A 20484-nucleotide genomic window follows, 5' to 3' on the forward strand; every position below is an offset into this window, starting at 1 on the left:
CGCGCCGCAGCGAATCAAGTGCGGTGTCTAGAATGGGGGCGGGACTTCCTTCGCTGCGCGCACGCGTACCTGCGTGCAAGCCCCGCCCCGGAACTGCGGCGGAAGCTGCCGCGGCACGCCGGTGCTGCGTGTTTGGAGACGTTTGGTGGGCGGCTGAGGGGGCCGCTGCCGGGTAGCCTCACGGTGAGTGCCGGAGCCGGAGCGGGCCTGGGGGCGGGCTCTCACCGCGGGCTCCTCCAGGCCCTCGGGTTCTCGGGACCAGAGACGGGTGGCCGCCGGCCTTGTCAAGTGCCCTGGCCGACCCTGCCCTGGGGGCCTCTTCTAGGGCCTCGGAACCTGCCGAGCCGACGTCAGGGCTCGGCTGGTTCGGCTTCTCCGCTTGGTGCGCCTGTTCGAGACTGAGACGAGGCGCCGGCGCCGGGCTAGGCTCCAGAAGGAGGGACCCCGCCGCTTACTCCACGAGTCACACTCCGCGTTCTCGCCCCGCTAGTGTCTGCCCCTCACGCCTCCTTCCAGTTGGTGAGGGGTGTCTGTGACCGCGGCGTCGCGGATGCGGGGCGGGGGTGGACCTTCGCTGCGCGCTGGCGTGCTTTGCCCACCGGGCGCGATGCTAAGTGGTTCTGAACGTGCGTCACCTTTTCGTCTTTGCCTGCCAATCCAAGGAGCCGCAGCCCCTCATCATATCCATTTTCCAGACGAGGAACTGAGGCTCGTGGTGATTAATAACGGCCACCCCAGACCTAAAGCTGACCAGTGGCGCATCAAGATTTTGAACCTAGGGCTCGCTTTGTTTTCCACGGAAGCTATGATTTTTCTCTGCCTTTCTGAAAAAGGGAGAACGTGGATCAAGTTCCAGTCAAACGAATTGTGCATCATTAAAATGTAATGATTAAAGCTGGTTGGGTTTTAAGTCACTTGGCAACAGCCGGAGTGGTGACGCAGGCATTTGACCTCTTGGGGTAAGATTTGAGAGGGAAGAAAGCTTTGTGCTTTCAGTAGAGCCGACCCCCTCACGCACCCTCCAGCGACCCCCCTCTTAGATTCTTATTCTGGCTTCAGAATGGCTTGGGTGTGGTAGGCTTCACCCTCCACGCTTTAGGTGTTTACTTGTTGCATAGAACATTTTGTGATTTAGCAGGTAAATCCCTCCCACCTTTTTAAAATATGAGAACTCTGAGGTTCAGAAAGGATTGAGCAGGACCTGCCAAGGGCACCCAGGCAGTAGGTATTGGGTCTGAAATCCAAACTCTATTTAGCTCGTCTGTCTGTACTAAACCTCCTGTGTCCTCTCTGTTGTAGGCCTAGCTGCATGCTCTTGGGTACGTTTCTTCCCTTCTGTCATCTCCAGCTGGCAGCATCGGCGTTAGAGCCATCTTTGTGTCCTCACTTTTTTGTAAGACCTGATTGATAGCTGCTTAGGAAATATTTGTTGCCTCAGAATCCTTTGCTTCTCAGTTGCCAATTAATGGAACATTTCTTTCCTTTTCAGCAGCCATGAAGTTGAAAGAGAAAAAATCAAGCCCGAAGCCAGCAAACTCTGGCAGATTTCAGAAGAAGGGGATCAAAGTTGTGGGACAATGGAAGGAGGTGAAGATAGACCCAAATATGTTTGCGGACGGACAGATGGACGACTTGGTGTGCTTTGAGGAACTGACAGATTATCGGTTGGTCTCCCCTGCCAAGAGTTCCTCCAGCCTCTTCTCGAAGGAAGAGCCGAAGAAGAGAAAGGCACAGGCTGTTTCAGAAGGAGATGAGGAAGGAGAACGTAGCTCCTCAAAGAAAAAGATGAAGCTGAAGAAGAGTAAAGATGTGGAAACTGAAGGAACCAGTACCCAGAAAGCGTTTGAGGTCAAAGATACTGAGCCAGTGCCCCAGGGAGAGGGCACAATTTGTCCTGATCCAGAGGTAGGGGAGATGGCATCAAAAAGCCCGGTCCAGACTGTACCAAAAAAGAAGAAAAAGAAAGGGAAAAAAAAGTCAGCGCCTTCCCAGGGTACTTTTCCAAAGGTGCCCAAAAAAGCGAAGACGTGGATGCCTGAAACGCATGATCACAAAGCAGATGTATCGGCTTGGAAGGATCTGTTTGTACCCAAACCGGTTCTCCGAGCCCTCAGCTTTCTAGGCTTCTCTGCCCCCACACCAATCCAAGTGCTGACCTTGGCACCCGCCATTCGTGACAAACTGGACATCCTTGGAGCTGCTGAGACAGGTGAGGGCATTCTTATCTGGCTGGGGCGAGATTGCTGCGGGACTGAGCCTGTGGCCACTAATAAGCTGGATGGTTGGGAGCCTGGGGAATGTTGGGAGCATGACCACAAAAGCACTGTTGCATGAAGACTTTAAGAAGTCAACTAGCTCTTTGTTTTGATATAGGTCACTTCCTGATTGGTGCCCTATGCAGGTCACTTTATTTCTCTCAGCCCTGTAGACTGTATTATCAAATGGAGATAGGTAAATTCAGTACCTACATTTTTTGCTCTGTGCTGTACTTAGTCGTTCAGTTCTGTCCGACTCTTTGCAACCCCATGGACTGTAGCCCTCCAGGCTCCTCTGTCCATTCTTCAGGCAAGAATACTAGAGCACGTGGCCCTTCCCTTCTCCAGGGAATCTTCCCAACCCAGGGATTGAACCTGGATCTCCTATATTGCAGGTGAATTCTTTACCACTGAGCCACAAGGGAAGCCCTTTTTGCTATGTGGGTTAAGTGTAAATGCTTACTAAATTTATACATTTTCATACTAGTAAACTGCTAACAAAAAACGATAGTAAACTAAAATTTACGCAGTACACTGTAAGTAATCTGTGAAAGTCACTCAGTCGTGTCCTACTCTTTTCAACCCCATGGACTATATACAGTCCATAGAATTCTCCAGGCCACAATACTGGGGTGTGTAGCCTTTCCCTTCTCCAAGGGATCTTCCCAACCCAGGGATCGAACCCAAGTCTCCCTCATTGTAGGCGGATTCTTTACTAGGGAAGCCCAAGTGATCTGTAAATGGTAGTTTTTTTCAATTCTTGAACCTTTTCTGCATGACTCGGGGGTAAAGTGGGACTAAGATCAGCCCTCTGGAGAGGTAGATCTTCATTAGTATAAAGAAGTGTCTAATTCTCAAGAGTTGTCTACAGATAAAAAGGGCTGCATTGGGAGTTGGTGGGTTTATTGGCGTTGGAAGGTTTTGAGTGTGTGATAACCGTTGGGTAGATTTGTAGGCAAATTTGGGCAGGAGGTGACTGTCGGAACTAGGCATTGTTTAAAGATCCCTCATACCCTGGGCCATCTACGGCTTTGTGAAGCAATGATAGGTTGACACGCTGGGAGACTAAACTGCTGATGGGGGTAAGGAGCAAACAGACCTGAAACTGTTAGTCCAACTTGACCAACAGTAACCATTAGAAATACATATGTTATGCAAGCCACATGTGTAATTTAAAATTCCCTAGGAGCCATATTAAAAAAGGTTTTTTAAAAAAGTGAAGATTAAATTTAACAATATATTTAACCATTACATAACATTTCAGTATTAATTAATGTAAAATTATTAATTAGATATTTTACATTCTAATTTTTATACTATTTTCAAAATCTGATGTGGATTTTGAACTTGCCATCCATCTCAGTTTAGAGCAGTCACATTTAAAGTGCTTGATAGCTGTGTGTGGCTCAGTTTAGTTCAGTTCAGTCGCTCAGTCGTGTCCGACTCTTTGCGACCCTATGAACTGCAGTACGCCAGGCCTCCCTGTCCATCACCAACTCACGGAGTTTACTCAAACTCATGTCCATTGAATCGGTGATGCCAGCCAGCCATCTCATCCTCTGTCCCCTTCTCCTGCCCCCAATCCCTCCCAGCATCAGGGTCTTTTCCTACGAGTCAACTCTTCGCATGAGGTGGCCAAAGTATTCAGCTTCAGTATCAGTCCTTCCAATGAACACCCAGGACTGATCACCTTTAGGATGGACTGGCTGGATCTCCTTGCAGTCCAAGGGACTCTCAAGAGTCTTCTCCAACACCACAGTTCAACAGCATCAATTCTTCTGCACTCAGCTTTCTTCACAGTCCAACTCTCACATCCATACATGACCTCTGGAAAAACCATAGCCTTGACTAGACAGACTTTGTTGGCAAAGTAATGTTTCTGCTTTTTAATATGTTATCTAGGTTGGTCATAACTTTACTTTCAAGGAGTAAGCATCTTTTAATTTCATGGCTGCAGTCACCATCTGCAGTGATTTTGGAGCCCCAAAATATAAAGTCTGACACTGTTTCCTCTGTTTCCCCATCTGTTTCCCATGAGGTGATGGGACTGGATGCAGTGATCTTAGTTTTCTGAATGTTGAGCTTTAAGCCAACTTTTTCACTCTCCTCTTTCATCGAGAGGCTTTTTAGTTCCTCTTCACTTTCTGCCATAAGGGCGGTGTCGTCTGCATATTTGAGGTTATTGATATCTCCCAGCAATCTTGATTCCAGCTTGTGCTTCTTCCAGCCCAGCGTTTCTCATAATGTACTCTGCATATAAGTTAAATAAGCAGGGTGATAATATACAGCCTTGATGTACTCCTTTTCCTATTTGGAACCAGTCTGTTGTTCTGTGTCCAGTTCTAACTGTTGCTTCCTGACCTGCATATAGGTTTCTCAAGAGGCAGGTCAGGTGGTCTGATATGCCCATCTCTTTCAGAATTTTCCACAGTTTTTTGTGATCCACACAGTCAAAGGCTTTGGCATAGTCAATAAAACAGAAATAGATGTTTTTCTGGACTGTCTTGCTTTTTCGATGATCCAGCGGATGTGGGCAATTTGATCTCTGGTTCCTCTGCCTTTTCTAAAACCAACTTGAACATTCACGTATTGCTGAAGCTTGGAGAATTTTGAGCATTACTTTAACTAGTGTGTGAGATGAGTGCAATTGTATGTGACTAGTGGCTACTATATTTTATGGCATAGAACTATAACCAAAGTGGGGTGGCTGCTCGCTCCTCAAAAGCCAGTGAAGACGCCAGGTTGGTGGAAAGGAAAGTTTGCTTTATTTTGGATACCAGCAATGGGGAGCGGGGGAAGACTCCTGTCCAAAGGCTGGCTCTCCCCCTGCCACCCCATGACAACCAGTGGGCAAGAACTTTTATAGACAGAGGGAGGGGACTTCATGCAGACACAGCACAGTCAGCTCTGACAGACATCTTGAACTTGGTCGTTGGTAGTCTGACCAGCTTCATTTTGACTAAGTACAGTTAATTCCACAGGAGTTTGAGTAAACTCTGGGAGTTGGTGATGGACAGGGAGGCCTGGCATGCTGCAATTCATGGGGTCGCAAGGAGTTGGACACGACTGAGTGACTGAACTGAACTGAACTGACTGAATTTCAGCTCCCAGGTCTGTTTGTTTCCATTTTCTCGAGGCCAGTTCTCAGAAATGTGGCAGCTTATGGACTTCCTGGTGGCTCAGTGTGGAAAGAATCCATCTGCCAATGGAGGAGATGCAGGTTTGATCCCTAGTTTGGGAAGATCCCCTGGAAAAGAAATGGCAGTCTACTTCCAATATTTTTGCCTGGGAAATCCCATGGACTGAGGAGCCTGGGGGGCTGCAGTTCAAGGGGTCACAGAAGTAGGTCACTTAGTGACTAAATAACAATGTCATGGCTACAGTCTGGTCATCATGCAGTTAACTTCTTTCATGGGGTGGGAGTTTCTGTATCTACAAGATACACAGCTCACAGCGTGTGGCTCAGAGTATTATCTGTAGCCCTTGAGAAAGAACTAAAGGTCCTTAGCTATGTTTATTGACTAAACTATTATTATTTAGTCTTGTTGGACTGCTTTCCTTTTTTTCTGCATTTTCTCACTTCTCTCATTAAACTTATTGTTTGGCTAAAGTTTTTCCACAGACAAAAAGCAGGCAGAGGATATGGTGGGGAAGGACTATTGGGTCCTGCTCTGTTTCAGAGCTAGACCATCTAGACACTTTGTGCCTTAGATTTCTGGAAGAGTGGTCAGGAAACTTGAGGTGAGGTCCTGTATAAAAGTCAGAAAGATGGAAGAGGGAGGAAGCCCCAGGAAGGGGGAATGGAGGTAATAGCGTTAAAACATTTCTTTAAAATACGTCACGCAGTGTGTTACATGCATTATACTGATGAAAGTTCTCACAGCCACTCTGAGACAGATGCCATCATTATTCCCATATTACTGAAGAGAAAACAGCCTCACTGAGGATAGACAGTGTCCCTAAAACTGCCCCACTGAAAGCGGTAGTGCTCGGATTCTAGACCAGATCTATGTGCTGTTCAGCTCTGCTGCAGGACTTGGGTGTGTGCAGAGAGGCCTGGAAGGCAGAGGCCAGGTGTGAGCCACTGTGGCTAGAGATTGGCGTTTGGGTTTATACCGCAGATCCTCTCAGGCTGTTTCTCTCAAGTACTGTGGATCCACAGGTCGAAGTCTCAGAGACAGACTACTGCCAATGCATGTAATGAACTCATCCATCACCCCCAAAAAATGTTTAGGCCGCTTAGTAATCCCGCTTCCCTGGTCCCCTCCTTGTCCATCACCAGATAACCTCTGATAGTCTTTTTATCACTATAGTTTGCATTTTCCAGAATTTTAAAATGGATCCTACAAATATGTATTTTGGGGAGGGAGAATCTCTGCGCTTTAACTCGGCATACTTTGCAATTCAACCATGTTATTGCAAATACCAGTGGTTCATTTCTTTCTATTGATAAGTGGCATTCCTCTGAATGGATATAGTGCAGTTTGTTTATCTGTGTTGATGGGTGGTTCTGGTCTTTCTAGTGTTTGGAATTTACAAGTAAAACTACCATAAGTATCGGTGTATCAGTCTTTGTGTAACTGTATGCTTTGTTTCATTGGCTGAATACCTAGATGTGGAATGGCTAGGTCTCAGGGTAAATGTAACTTTTTAGGAGTTTTCCAAAGTGATTGTACGATTTTACATAATCACCAACTTATGAGTTTGAATTGGTCCATGACCTTGCCAGTCCTTAGAGTGGTCAGTCTTTAACTTAATTTAGATTTAAAAATTTCTAATGTTTCCTTGTGGCTTTAGTTGATATTTCCCAAGTGACTAGTTAAGCAGCATCTTGTCGAGTGCTTAATTGTCATCCATGTCATCATCTTTGGTGACACCTGTTTAGTTCTTTTGCCCTGTGTTTTAATTGGGTTGTGGTTTTATTACTGAATTCATTATATATTCTAGATGCACCTCCTTTATCAGATAGATGATGTGCATTTTTCTCCCCCAGTTTGTGCCTTATCTTCTAGTTCCCTTCTGAAGAGCAGGAGTTGTTATTTTGGTGAAGTTTAAATGATCTTTTACAGATCTGCTTTCCCTAGAATCCTTTGCCTAACACAGGATCACAAAGATTTTCTCCTACATTTTCTTGTGGTGGTGTTATTAGTTTAGTTTTAGGTTCTGTGTTTCGGTCTGATCCTTCCTGGGTTAACTTTTGTGGTGAGAAATATGGATCAAAGATTTGGCTTTGTTTTGCATATGGATATCTAATTACTACAGCATTGTTTGTTGAAAAACTACTCTTTCCCCACTAAATTGCCCTCACATCTTTTTTGAAAATCTGTGACGATACAGGTGTGGGTTTGTTTTTGGAGTCTTCTCTCTTCCATTGACCCATTTGTCTATCTTTACTGTTTTGCCAGCACCTCATGGTGTTGGCTAGTGTAGCTTTAGTGTAAGTCTTACAGTCAGGTAGTGTAAGTCCTCCAACTTTGTTCTTTTTAAACGTTTTGGCTATTCTGGTGACTGCAGCCATGAAATTAAGCAGCTCTTGCTCCTTAGAAGGAAATTATGACCAACCTAGACAGCATATTAAAAAGCAGAGACATTACTTTGCCAACAAAGGTCCGTCTAGTCAAAGCTATGGTTTTTCCAGTAGTCATGTATGGATGTGAGAGTTGGACTATAAAGAAAACTGAGCACCAAAGAATTGATGCTTTTGAACTGTGGTGTTGCAGAAGACTCTTGAGAGTCCCTTGGGCTGCAAGGAGAACAAACCAGTGAATCCTCAAGGAAATCAGTCCTGAATATTCATTGGAAAGACAAATGCTGAAGCTGAAGCTTCAATACTTTGGCCACCTGATGTGAAGAACTGACTCAGTGGAAAAGACCCTGATGCTGGGAAAGACTGAAGGCAGGAAGAGAAAGGGATGACAGAGGATGAGATGGTTGGATGGTATCACTGACTCAATGGACATGAGTTTGAGTAAGCTCCTGGAGTTGGTGGTGGACAGGGAAGCCTGTCGTGCTGCAGTCCGTGGAGTCGCAAAGAGTTAGACGTGACTGAGCGACTGAACTGAACTGAGGCCCTTTGCATTTCAGTATGAGTTTTAAAGTCAGCTTTTCAGTTTCTTCAAAAAAGCCAGCTAGTATTCTGATTAGGATTGCATTGGTTATAGAGCCAACTGAGGATGTGACATCTAGACAGTCTAGAGTCTTCCAGTCCATGAATGCGATATAACTCTCCGTTTTTTTAGGTCTTTGCTTTTTCTTAGTGGTGTTTGTAGTTTTCAGTGTATATAGCTTTATCCTTAACTGTTTCAGAGTTTTGATGCTTTCATAGATAGTAATTTAAAATTTCCTATTTCTGTTGCTAATAAATAGAAGTATGCGTTTGTTTATGTTGATCTTGTATCCTGCAACTTGGTACGATTAACTGGCTTCCTGAAGATTACATAGGATTTTCTACAAAGGTGATTATGTCATCTGGTCTGGATGCCTTTTGTTTACTTTTTTCTTATCACACTGGCTAAAACTCCATTGCTTTGTCCCTGATTTGGGGGAAAATGTTCAGTGTTTCATCATTAAATATGATGTTAGTAGGTTTATCATATTTAGCTTCTATCAGGTTGAGAAAATTCTCGTCTGTTACTAGTTTGCAGAAAGATTCTTTATCAGGAATGGTGGTGGTTTTTTTTTTTAAATGCCTTTTCTGCATATATGGGATGCATGCTTTTTTCATTTTCAATTTGTTGATGATGATAAACTGAATTTAGTTGCAGTATATTATTCCGTTTATACCTTGTTGGATTTGATTTGCTAAAATTTTGTTGATGATTTTAAAATTTCTATTAATGGGATATTTGTAGTTTTTTTGTAATGTCTTTGGTTTTGAAATCAGAGTAATACTGGGCTCAGAGTGACTTGAAGTACTCTCTTCAGTTTTCTGAAGGAGTGTGTGGTAGAATTGGCATTTTTCTGCCTGAAATATGTGATAGAAGTCATCTCAGAAAATGGGCAGCTCTAAGGAACAAGGTACTATAAGCAAGAACTTGGCTCGTTTTACTCTGAAAAACCATCTGTGAGTTTTTTGATGCCTGGGATAAAAGCTTCATATAGAGATCACTTATTTGCTTCTGCTTGGGGCGTTATAGTTTTGGAACCACTTTAAATTCTCAGCCTGAGGTATTTTGTCTCGTTTTGTTTTTTGACCACATAGATGGGCTCCATATATGTTCAGAGGCTAGTTTGAAAATGTTCAAGCATAGACAAAAGCTTTAAAGTTTCCTTGAAAACTAAGAAAACTTTCTTTCACTACCTCCTTCCTCACCAAAGAAACATTTTGGGAACGTATTACACAGATTTCCATTTTTTTACCCTTCAATTTTATGTTCCTCCACAACAGCAACAAAACACACGTACCCACAACTCGCCTGTCTCTTTAGGTTTCATTGTTTGGACACTTGTCTTTAGTTACTGTTGACCTCAGCTCTGAGTGCCGTCTGTCAGACTTTCCCTCAGGTTCCTAATTGCACTGCTGTCCTCTGGTTGCAGTGTGGTTGGGATACCTGTGTGGGGTGGAAGGAGCTTTGCATTGTTCCGGGTGGCACTTGGCTATTTCAGGTCCCTTATTCCGAGTAAAGAATAGAACCTCAGGCAAGAGTATGTACCTCTGTTGATTCACACTGTTTTCGTTTGTTTTTTGTTCTGCTTTTCAGGAAGTGGGAAAACTCTTGCCTTTGCCATTCCAATGATTCACACAGTGCTGCAGTGGCAGGTGAAGAAGCAGCCTGCCCTAGCTCTAAGTAGCACAGGAGCGCCACCTGGGGAGACCGGTAATGAGCCTGGAGCTGAGAATCGATCACCAGGCAGGGCTGGAGCTTTGCCTGATGAGGTTGGAACTGAGGGTGAAGCACTTTCCAGTGAGCTTGGAGAGAAGGCTGGAACACCACCCAGCCAGGCAGGAACCAAGACTGGAGCTGCCCCCTCAGAACAGGGGCTGCTCTCCTGTGACGACGATGTTGACGCTGGTGAAGGACCTTCTTCCCTGATCGGGGAGAAGCCCATCCCCGAACAGGAAGAAAACCAGGTGGGAAAGCACGATGAAGAGCAGACTGGAAAGTTAAAACAAGAATTGGGTGGCAGCATTGCATCGCCGAAGCGTCCTCTGCTTGGACTGGTTCTGACTCCCACTCGAGAGCTCGCTGTTCAGGTCAAACAACACGTTGATGCTGTGGCCAAGTTTACAAGTGAGGTTTAATTCCATTGAATAAATGTTTCCTGAAAGGATCCCAGTTGCGGGGGTGGCAGAGGTGAATGAGCTTTGCCTCCTGCCCTGTAGAGGGAATTTGATTTGCCAGAGAATTAAGCCCGACAGAAAACTGTTTGAGTGACACATTCTTAATTCTCCCAAGGATAACACATAGCTAACGCTGTTCTGGCTGCATAAGCAATTAGTTACCTCACTGAATACAGTGGATACGTGGGACCGGGTTTGGCAAACCGCTGTTTAGGGGGTGGTTTGTTTATTTTTTTTTCTGGTACATAAAGTGCTGCCACACCTACGTATTTACACATTGTGGCCACGTTTGCACCACCATGAAGAGTGGAATAGAGGTGGTAGTTGGGACAGAGACTGTTTAGCCCACACGCAGGGCCACAGCTGTTGACTGTTCAGAAAGTGTGCTGACTTCTGCCTTAGGGCATTAGCATTTAATTTTCTCAGGGAATTCCTTGGGAAAGGCTGCATAGTGGGGGCTTCCATTTTAGAGTGAAAGGAATGATTCTTTACCAAGCTCTTACTGTGTATATGATGCACTTGACTAAGCACTTTGCCTGCATGACCCTTTCTGTTCCTTCCACACTGGATACCTTGAGAAGTCCTCCTCTAGAGAGGAGAAGAGAACAGTAGGCATTAGAGGAGATGCAGATGGATCCGGATTGAGGGGAACCGGCAGGAATCCTCCGGGAGAATTGTCACAGCTGCAGGTTCCATCTTTCCCAGCGCTGCAGCGTGCCACTGGTCTGTTTCTCCAGAACCTTGGATGTCACTGTGCCTGGGTTCAAATCCAGCCATATGGTTGTGGGTCAGGGGAAAGAGTAGAAAAAACTGAGGTTGGGGAAGTAGGCTGGGCCTAGATCATAGCAGACCGGGTAAGCCCTCCAGTCATGGCATCAGCAGGCCAGGCCAGCTCTTAGCACTCCCCTGGAGAAGGGAGCTGTGCCACTGACTGGAAGCCTTTGCTAATCTGGGGGCACCTGTGTCCACGGTGGAAGAAATAAGCGATCAGACTAACACTATCCCTCGTGTTGTGTGAACCATAGGCATTAAAACCGCTATTCTGGTTGGTGGAATGTCCACGCAGAAACAGCAGAGGATGCTGAACCGCCAGCCTGAGATTGTCATCGCCACTCCAGGCCGGCTGTGGGAGCTAGTTAAAGAAAAGCACCCTCATTTGAGCAACCTCCGGCAGCTCAGGTGAGAGCTCCCTCCCTTGTCCCCCACCCCCCGTTCTGAAGTGGGCCTGAGGTGGCCTGGCACAGCGCCTCCTCCCTGTCACAAGGTGCCGTCGTGGGGTGCTGGCCAGACCTGGCCTTGAGAAAACCAGGCGTGTGTGAGGGAGGGTGGTTGAGGGCCCTGGTGGAGGCGGTGAGAGTGCTGTTTGTCTTGGCGGGGGAGGAGGGGGGCCCTGGTAGCGCATACTGTGGTGACTCCACCCCTGCCCCGAACCGAGTGATCACGGGGCTGTCTGGATCCGTAGGTGCCTGGTGATCGATGAGGCTGACCGGATGGTTGAGAAAGGCCACTTTGCTGAGCTCTCACAGCTGCTGGAGATGCTCAGTGATTCCCAGTACAGCCCAAAGAGACAGACCCTTGTTTTTTCCGCCACACTGACCCTGGTACATCAGGCTCCTGCCCGCATCCTTCACAAGAAGCACGCTAAGAAAATCGACAAAACTGCCAAACTTGACCTCCTCATGCAGAAGATTGGCATGAGGGGCAAGCCCAAGGTCATTGACCTCACAAGAAAGGAGGCCACGGTAGAGACGCTGACAGAGACCAAGATCCATTGTGAGACTGATGAGAAAGACTTGTATCTGTACTACTTCCTGATGCAGTATCCCGGCCGCACCTTAGTGTTTGCCAACAGTATCTCCTGCATCAAGCGCCTCTCCGGGCTCCTCAAAGTCCTGGACATCATGCCGCTGACCCTGCATGCCTGCATGCACCAGAAGCAGAGGCTCAGAAACCTGGAGCAGTTTGCCCATCTGGAGGAGTAAGTCAGGCCTGTCCACAGACTGGCCATTGGGTCCAGGTTGCCAGGAGGGCGGGAAGCTACCTTCTCTCTCGGGAGCCTTATTAGTAGAAGGTAGTCACCCCACCCTTTTTTCTTTTAATTCTGCACAGCATGAGGCAGGTTCGCTTTCATCTAGTACATTTATTTTTAAGACATACCTCAGGTGCTTTCGACTCTTCTCAAACTCCGCATACATTAAGAAACATCATCCAGTACATAGTACTGAGTGCTGGTTTTGAACCTGCTGCTGTTCTAGGGCCTGGCAATAGAATAGTGAGTAATGCAAAGTCCTTGCTCTCAGGGAGTTTACGTCCATGTGGAGGGAAAAGTAAGTATATAGTTTGTCAAGTGGTGCTCGGTGCTGAGAAGTAGAGTTATATAGGGAGTTGTGCAGACTGTGGGTGTGTGGTCTGGGAGGCTTTTCTCATCAGGTGAGATGGCAGCAGAGCGTGGAGGAAAGGAAGGAAATGTGACTATCTGAGGAAAACCTTTCTGGCCTGAAGTGCACTAAGCAGACACTGGGAGGCAAGAGCAGACCTGGCATGTTTGAGCAAAAGCAAGGATGTCTGCCTATGTGACAGAGGGAATTAAGTGGGAGGGTGATAGGAGATGAGGTCACTGACCTAGAGTATGACCCTATTTAATTCACTTAAATTGGTTTGTGTTATTGCGGAGTGTGGCTTTATCTATTGTGGCCAGTGAAACCCAGGTTTGAATCTTGGCTCCACAGCCGAATAGCCATGTATGTATCTTGGGAGGTTAGTATCTCTGAGCCTCAGTTTCTTCATCTCTCAAAAGGAGATATGTACATAATAGTGTTATCTTGTAGAATGTTAGTAAGGGTTGTAGTGTTTGGAGTACTCGATTGTGGTAAGGAGTTGATTAATGATAACTGTTAGTTATTAATAAGCTTTCTCTCTCTACCACAGTTGTGTGCTCCTGGCGACAGATGTGGCGGCTCGGGGCCTGGATATTCCAAAAGTCCAGCATGTCATCCATTACCAGGTAGGGACATCAGGGAACTTGTGGGCACCTTCCAGCATTGAGCAGAGAATTTTTAAAGCAAAGGTTGAGGGACAGAGCAGGGAGAATTGTTGGTCCCAAGGCTTCATGCAACAGAGAATACTACTGACGTCTAGTGACCAACTAGGTGCTTCCACTTACTATGGTGAGATTTATTCTCCAAAACCTCCTTACATTGTTTGATGTCAAATAGCCCCTCTCTTTTTGACTTGGGCAGGCTATGTAATACTGGCAGGTTAGAGTCTAAGTTTCTTCCATGAAATGGGCATAGTAAAGTTTAGCATGTAAAATGATTACTCTGCTATAGAGAAAAGAGTGTGGTGGTTAAGTCCTGCAAGATGAAATAGGTTATTATGTGTGAGGAGTTTAGAAAGCCAGGTGGCAATTCCTAAATGTTAGCTGCTGTTGATGCGGATGTTAATGTTAGTGCGTGAACCTAGGAAAAATTAGCAGAGAATGGTGGTTAGGATCATGGGCTCTAGAACCTCACTTCCAGCATTTGAATGCTGATTGGCTGCTTCTTAGTGGGTTAGCTTTTGGCATGTTACTGAGTTTCTTTGGTTTCAATGTCATTGTAAACTGGGAGTGGGGATGCTGCTACCTACTCCATGGGGGTTATTCTGATTAAATGAACTAATGCTGATGGATCACCTAGCACAGTGTAAGTACTCAGTAACTGGTGTAATCATTTCTCCTTTTAAATCCTTCTTGCTTTCTTTTTTTTCCTTTAAATCTTTCAAGCTTTTAACAGTCTTTGAGGGTGCCAGTTCAGTTGAGCAAATCTTTATTCTTCCTCTTTTTGGGAAAGAGTCTGGGTCAGTCTGTGGGAAATATCCAGATGAACAAAATACAGTTCCCAGCCCCTAAGAAATATCAAATCCACTAGAGGAGGTGAGATGCCTGCAGCCATAATTTAAGGCAGAAGATACTGGAAAGTGGCAAAAGAAAGTTGGACAAAGAGATAACTTCTGGTGTGGGAGGTTAGGTTGGAAAGTGCTTACTAAAAGATGCTTGGCATTCAGGGATGGAGAGGATTCAGGCATGTAGAGGTAGGGAAGGAAGGAGGAGAATGTGTGGTAGTGGGCTGTTGCTGGGAAGTGAGAAGAGGGTGTGTGTGCTGAAAGAGGAAGTGAAGGATGCATCACTTCTGGCACCATCATGAACCATGGGTAACAGTGCTTAGAGCACTAAATTAAATTTGCTGGTTCCGGTCCATTTTAATTCACTGATTCTTAAAATGTTGATGTTCACTCTTGCCGTCTCCTATTTGACCACTTGCATTTGCCTTGATGCACGGGCCTAACATTCCACATTCCTATGTAATGTTGTTCTTTACAGCATCGGACTTTACTTCCATCACCAGTCACATCCACACCTGGGTGGTGTTTTCGCTTTATCTCAGTGTCTTCCTTGTTTCTGGAGCTATTTCTCCACTCTTCTCCATTAGCATATTAGGCACTTAACCAACCTGGGGAGTTCATCTTTCAGTGTCATATCTTTCTGCCTTTTCATACTGTTAATGGGATTCTTAAGGCAAGAATGCTTAAGTGGTTTGCCATTCCATTCTCCAGTGGATCATGTTTTGTCAGAACTCTCCACCATGACCCATCTGTCTTAGGTGGCCCTACAAGGCATAGCTCATAGTTTCATTGAGTTACACAAGGCTATGATCATGTGATCAGTTTGGTTAGTTTTCTGTGATTGTGGTTTTCATTCTCTTCCCTCTGATGGATAAGGATAAAAGGCTTGTGGAAGCTTCCTGATGGGAGGGACTGGCTATGGGTAATCTGGGTCTTGCTCTGAAGAGTAGGGCCATGCTCAGGAAATCTTTAATCCAATTTTCTGTTGATGGGTGGGGCTGTGTTCTCTCCACGTGGTTTGGCCTGAGGCCAAATATGGTAGGGGTAATGGAGACCTCCTTCAAAAGGACTTATGCCAGCATGCTGCGGCTCCCTGACCCCACGGCAGGCCACTGCTGACCCACGCCTCCATCCGAGGCTCCTGGAAACTCACAGGCAAGTCTGGCTCAGTCTCTTGTGGGGTCACTTCTCCTTTCTCTTGGGTCCTGGTGCACACAAGGTTTTGTTTGTGCCCTCTGAGAGTGTGTTTCCCTGGTCCTGTGGAAGTTCTGTAATCAAACCCCACTGACCTTCAAAGTCAAATTCCCTAGGGGTTTTCAGTCCTTTTGCCAGATCCCCAGGTTGGGAAATCTGTTGTGGGCCCTGAAACTTTTCCAACAGTGTGAGAACTTCTTTGGTGTAATTGTTCTCCAGTCTGCGGGTCATCTGCTCAGTGGCTCTATGGTAGGGCTAATGGTGACCTCCTCCAAGAGGACTTAGGCCACACGCCGCACCTCCCAGGTCTGCTGCAGCCAGAGCCCCTGTGCCCGTGGCAGACCACTGCTGACCCGTGCCTCTGCAGGAGACACTCAAATCCTCAAAGGCAGGTTTGGCTCAGTCTCTGTGGATCTGGGTCCTGGTGTGCACATGGTTTTGTTTGAGCCCTCTCAGCATCTCTGGCGGGCATGGGATTTGATTCTAAACATAGTTTTGTCCCTCCTACCATTTTGTTGGGGCTTCTCCTTTGCCCTTGGATGTGCGGTATCTTTTTTCATTGGGATCCAGCATTCTCCTGTTGATGGTTTTTCAGTGGTTAGTTGTAGTTTTGGAGTTCTCGCAGGAGAAGATGAGTACACATCCTTCTACTCCACCATCTTCTAGGTCTGCTTAGAGCAATGCTTTGGGAAAGACACTGAGCATTACCTGGGCTCAGTGGAGAAGACTGTTCTTGATTAGTGGTGTGTGCCACGGCGTGGGGGAGGGAGGGATCGTCAGCTCCATGCCACATTAGGTGTGGATGACATACCCACTTTTCCTACTTTTTATTGGAGTGGTCATGAGAACCTGAACCAGGGCAGGGGGCAGAGCCTGCACAGTGAACGGGCTAAACCTGGGGACAGTTTGGATGCGGGCCTTAGGGAGAAGGGCTTAATCTCTCCACAGGGCTGGCAAGGTTTCTAGCTGCCTGGCTGGGAGGGAGGAGGGTCCTGCTTTGGGTTGTTGGCCTTGAGGGGATGAGCGGTGTTTGGGGACAGCCACATGTTGACCTCCCAGTTCCTTCTTTGGTAGGTCCCTCGCACCTCAGAGATTTATGTCCACCGAAGCGGTCGGACTGCCCGTGCCACCAATGAAGGCCTCAGCCTGATGTTGGTTGGGCCTGAGGATGTGATCAACTTTAAGAAGATTTACAAGACCCTCAAGAAAGATGAGGACATCCCACTGTTCCCTGTGCAGACAAAGTACATGGACGCAGTCAAGGTAAAAAGGGAAGCTAGAGGCCCAGTGCTGACGAGGGGAGCGCTCGTGCTGTTCCCTCACTTTGCCGCGGGGTTCTTGCAGCACCACTCTTGGAAACTAAGTCATAGTTTTGTGTAAAAAAGAAAAGGAGGGCGCCGTTCCTCGAAGGAGGGAGGAAAGGGCAAATGGCCAAAGAGTGAGGAGTTTCCTTCATGAACCCTTCCTTCACTGTGCCCCTGCAACTCCCACCATCAGCCCCACCACCACCACTGGCCAGGGCAGTGAGCGCAGCTGTCTGGACATCTCGTTGGACGGACTGATGGTTGTAGGGAAGTGGGGTCGGTGTGTCTTGCTGAGGTAGAAGCTAAAGGTCTGTCACATCCCTGGAGCAGATGCCTATAATTCCTGCCTTTGGGGTTTTACTTAACTCAATAAACATTCACTTGAGTGAGTGCTGCTTAGTCTGGGCTGTAGCACGTCAGGCACCAAAGCGGGGTGGCCTCTTTTCCACAGGAGTCCACTGGCTCATGGGGCAGGCTGCAGTTCAGGTACAGATGGAGCACCGTGGGCCCTATAGTGACACAGGCAGGGGATTTAGTTTCCTCCAAGCCTCCTGCAGGCAGAGATGTGAGGAGGTGAAGAAAGGATGGAATTCCAGGAATTGGGGGAGGAAAAGGCAACGAATGGCTCCAGAATGTCAGCTGTGTGGGAAAATGTGGGAGATGAGACAGACAGGTAGGGACTGCAGAGAGGCTTAGGAGCCACCAGGCTTCCCGTGGCTCTTTCCCCACCTCACAAGATCTTTCACTTTTTTTTTTGCTGTTTCCTGTCACTGCCGTCTGAACCCAGTATGCATAAGGAGGAGAATCGCAGTGTTTTGGGGGGAGGACGACAGAGGGGGAGGCAGCCCTGTGACAGTTCTGTGTTATGCCTGTGGACTGAGAGCTGGGCCCTCACTCGGCTGCTGGGGTGTTTTCAGGTCTCAGCTCGGCTGTGAAGGTGAGCCACGGTGTCTGGGGAACACGTTTCCCCTTGGAACACATGTAGATTGGGAGTCTGACCAAGGTGGGCTGCCAAGAGGAGGGGCTGTTCAAGTTGGCTTGGAAGGCCTGCCTTTGAGGTTCGTGTGTACATGCTCACCAGTAGTGATTACTTTAACCAGGAACCAAAGCAAATGCTTTTTGATGGGAGCTGAAGTGCCTCTCTCCGAGCAAAGAGCTTTTTTAAAAACACAGTTTAAATGAGCCTTTTTTCCCCAGAGGCCTGAACCCTCTGTCGGATGAATACTTTCTCTGCCTTGCCCCTAGGAGCGAATCCGTTTAGCTCGACAGATTGAAAAAGCGGAGTATCGGAACTTCCAGGCTTGTCTGCACAACTCTTGGATCGAGCAGGCAGCAGCTGCCCTTGAGATTGAGCTGGAAGAAGAAATGTATAAGGGTAAGGCGCCAGATGGACTTGAGGAAGGGTTCATTCAGCTTTTAGCTTTTGATTTTCCCTTCAATTTCTGTCTGTTGGAGCCTCCCCCACCACCATGGGTCCCCTCAAAACCAGCAGGATGCCTCCTCCTCCTCTGTGAGAAGCCCGAATCTCAGATGAGCCTGAAGCCCTCAGCCTTTGACAAGTCATCTGTCTGGAGGCTGTAGTTCCGTCCCTCATGTGGAGAGATGGTGAAGGTCAGGGCAGGCTCTGAGACCAGACTGCAGGTGTTTGCTGCCTATTCTCTTAACTAGCTATGTGACCAGGTCAGATTACTCAACTCTGTTGTACCTATGCTGTCCTCATTTATAAAACCAGGGCATAAAGTACCTGCCTCATGGGGTTGTGAAGATGGCTTGAGTTAATGAGTCTGAAGTGCTTATGACAGTGCCTGGTAAACTGAAAGTAACTCGCTACGTTTCAAGTTACGTATTGTCACCTGTCTTCCAGGGTGACAAAGCACTTCTGTCGTCATCTCATTTGATCTTCTCCGGTCTCATGATGTAAACCAAGCAGGAATTGTTGGTTCGTTTGGGAACTGGTTGTGCAGGGAAGCGGCTCCAGCACCGGGCTGAGCTCTGAGCCTGGGCCGGAGACTTAAGGATTCAGGGCTGAGTCTGTGTGATCCTTGCTCTGGGAAAGCATCAGACTCTAAGAGGTGATAGAACCACATCTAGAACTGACACCAGAATGAGGTCCAGTACTCTTTCCACCCCACTGATGGGCAGTTCAGCTGAGGTGTTGGCACCTTGGTGCCAAAGCCAACAAATTCAGAGGCAGACCCACGAAGCCAGGAGCCAAATCACGAGGCTTGATAACAGTCAGCTCCTCCTGGGAGCTCAGGCTTTGGCTTGGGCTGTGATGCCAAGACCCTGGATTCACTTCCTGAGGACCGGCTGGCATGAGACCCCTTGGCTGTGGCCACGTCTGCAGGTTCAGTCACAGTCCTGTTGGGGACATGTCGGGAGCTGGTCTATGTAGGTGGGTTTCACTGTTGCCTGAGGCGTGTGTAACTGTCCAGTCACCAAATTGCAGGCAGCACGTGAGCAGGTTGTAGGAAGAAAACTGATGTTCAGATCAGGAGACTGGGGTACTAATCTCAGTTTGAAAGGTAGCTCTGTGACCTTCGGCAAGTGACCTGAGTTTCCTCAACTGTAAAATAAAGATAATTGATGTTTAAAAGACAGGGTGGCCCTGAATGTTCTCCTAAACTGTGTCAGAAGTTAGCCAACACTGGCCTCTGTGGAGAACCTAGGAGCCCTGTCTCCCCAAGAGTTCCAGAACATTTTTTCATCACAGGTGTTATCCATCAAGGGAAACAAAATGCTCCTACAAGTCATAGTAAATGCGATATATTTTGAATTGTGTTTCAAGGAGGAAAAGTTGACGAGCAGGAAGAGCGTCGGAGACAAAAGCAGATAAAGATCCTGAAGAAGGAGCTGCGCCATTTACTCTCACAGCCGCTGTTTAAAGATGACCTAAAAACCAAGTATCCGACTCAGTCGGGCAAGCTGCCCGTACTCATGTCTGCCCCAAGAAAGGGCGAGTCCGCGCTGAGCTGCCTTTCCAAACAGAAGAAGAAGAAGAAGAAAAGGCAGCAGCCCAAGGAGCAGCCGCAGGAGCAGCCACAGCCGAGCACAAGTGCCGACTGACTGCCCCCAAGTCAGAGTCAGCTGGTGGCTGCGCCCGTCTGTTCTCCGGTTGTATGGAAACCTTCCCGCCTTGGATCTCACCCCACTGTGGTTCCAGAAATCTCCCTCTCTTCCACATCACCCCTCACAGCAGGGCAGCCCTCATGCAGGTTTGTGTTGTTTCAGAGTAAGAATTCTGTGTGCCAGCTTATATTTTTCTGCATTTCAGTGCTTACAGGCTTCTTGTATGTGTAACTTGATTTTCTCAATTAAAAACAATGGTTAGAACCATCGAGTCACCTTGAGTTTCTGCCGGGGTGGGGGGGTCACCGTCCGGTCCTTGGGCTGCAGCCTGCTCACAGTGTGGATGAAGCAGAGGTGGCGAGTTTCGCCAATCACGATGAAGTCATTTCTGCCTGGGTCTCCAACGTGTGTTCCCGCTTTTCTCCATAGCAGAATCCTAGCACCTCCTTCGTTCTTTCTGCCTCACAGCTGTTGTCTTCTCTGAGCCTCCGTGGTAGGT

At 47.3% G+C, this 20484-nt stretch overlaps 1 protein-coding gene across 4 annotated transcripts; it reads left to right on the forward strand.

The window, feature by feature from the left end:
* The first annotated feature begins 82 nt into the window (after positions 1 to 82).
* DDX24 (DEAD-box helicase 24) lies at positions 83 to 20249 on the forward strand. Of its 4 annotated transcripts, none has more exons than XM_020875941.2 (9): positions 83 to 183; positions 1490 to 2209; positions 9956 to 10486; positions 11562 to 11715; positions 11999 to 12514; positions 13465 to 13540; positions 16687 to 16875; positions 18162 to 18291; positions 19705 to 20249. In XM_020875941.2, the coding sequence occupies exons 2-9, from the start codon at positions 1495 to 1497 to the stop codon at positions 19980 to 19982; spliced, it is 2589 nt and encodes an 862-aa protein (XP_020731600.2). In that variant the 5' UTR covers positions 83 to 183; positions 1490 to 1494; the 3' UTR covers positions 19983 to 20249. The 4 variants fall into 4 exon arrangements, with proteins under 4 accessions (XP_020731600.2, XP_020731601.2, XP_020731603.2 ...); XM_020875942.2 differs by having other exon boundaries at positions 88 to 183; positions 1493 to 2209; XM_020875944.2 differs by lacking the exon at positions 83 to 183 and adding an exon at positions 717 to 959.
* Positions 20250 to 20484: the final 235 nt, after the last annotated feature.

Source organism: Odocoileus virginianus, chromosome 16 (assembly GCF_023699985.2).
Source record: "Odocoileus virginianus isolate 20LAN1187 ecotype Illinois chromosome 16, Ovbor_1.2, whole genome shotgun sequence".
NCBI classification, from domain to species: domain Eukaryota; kingdom Metazoa; phylum Chordata; class Mammalia; order Artiodactyla; family Cervidae; genus Odocoileus; species Odocoileus virginianus.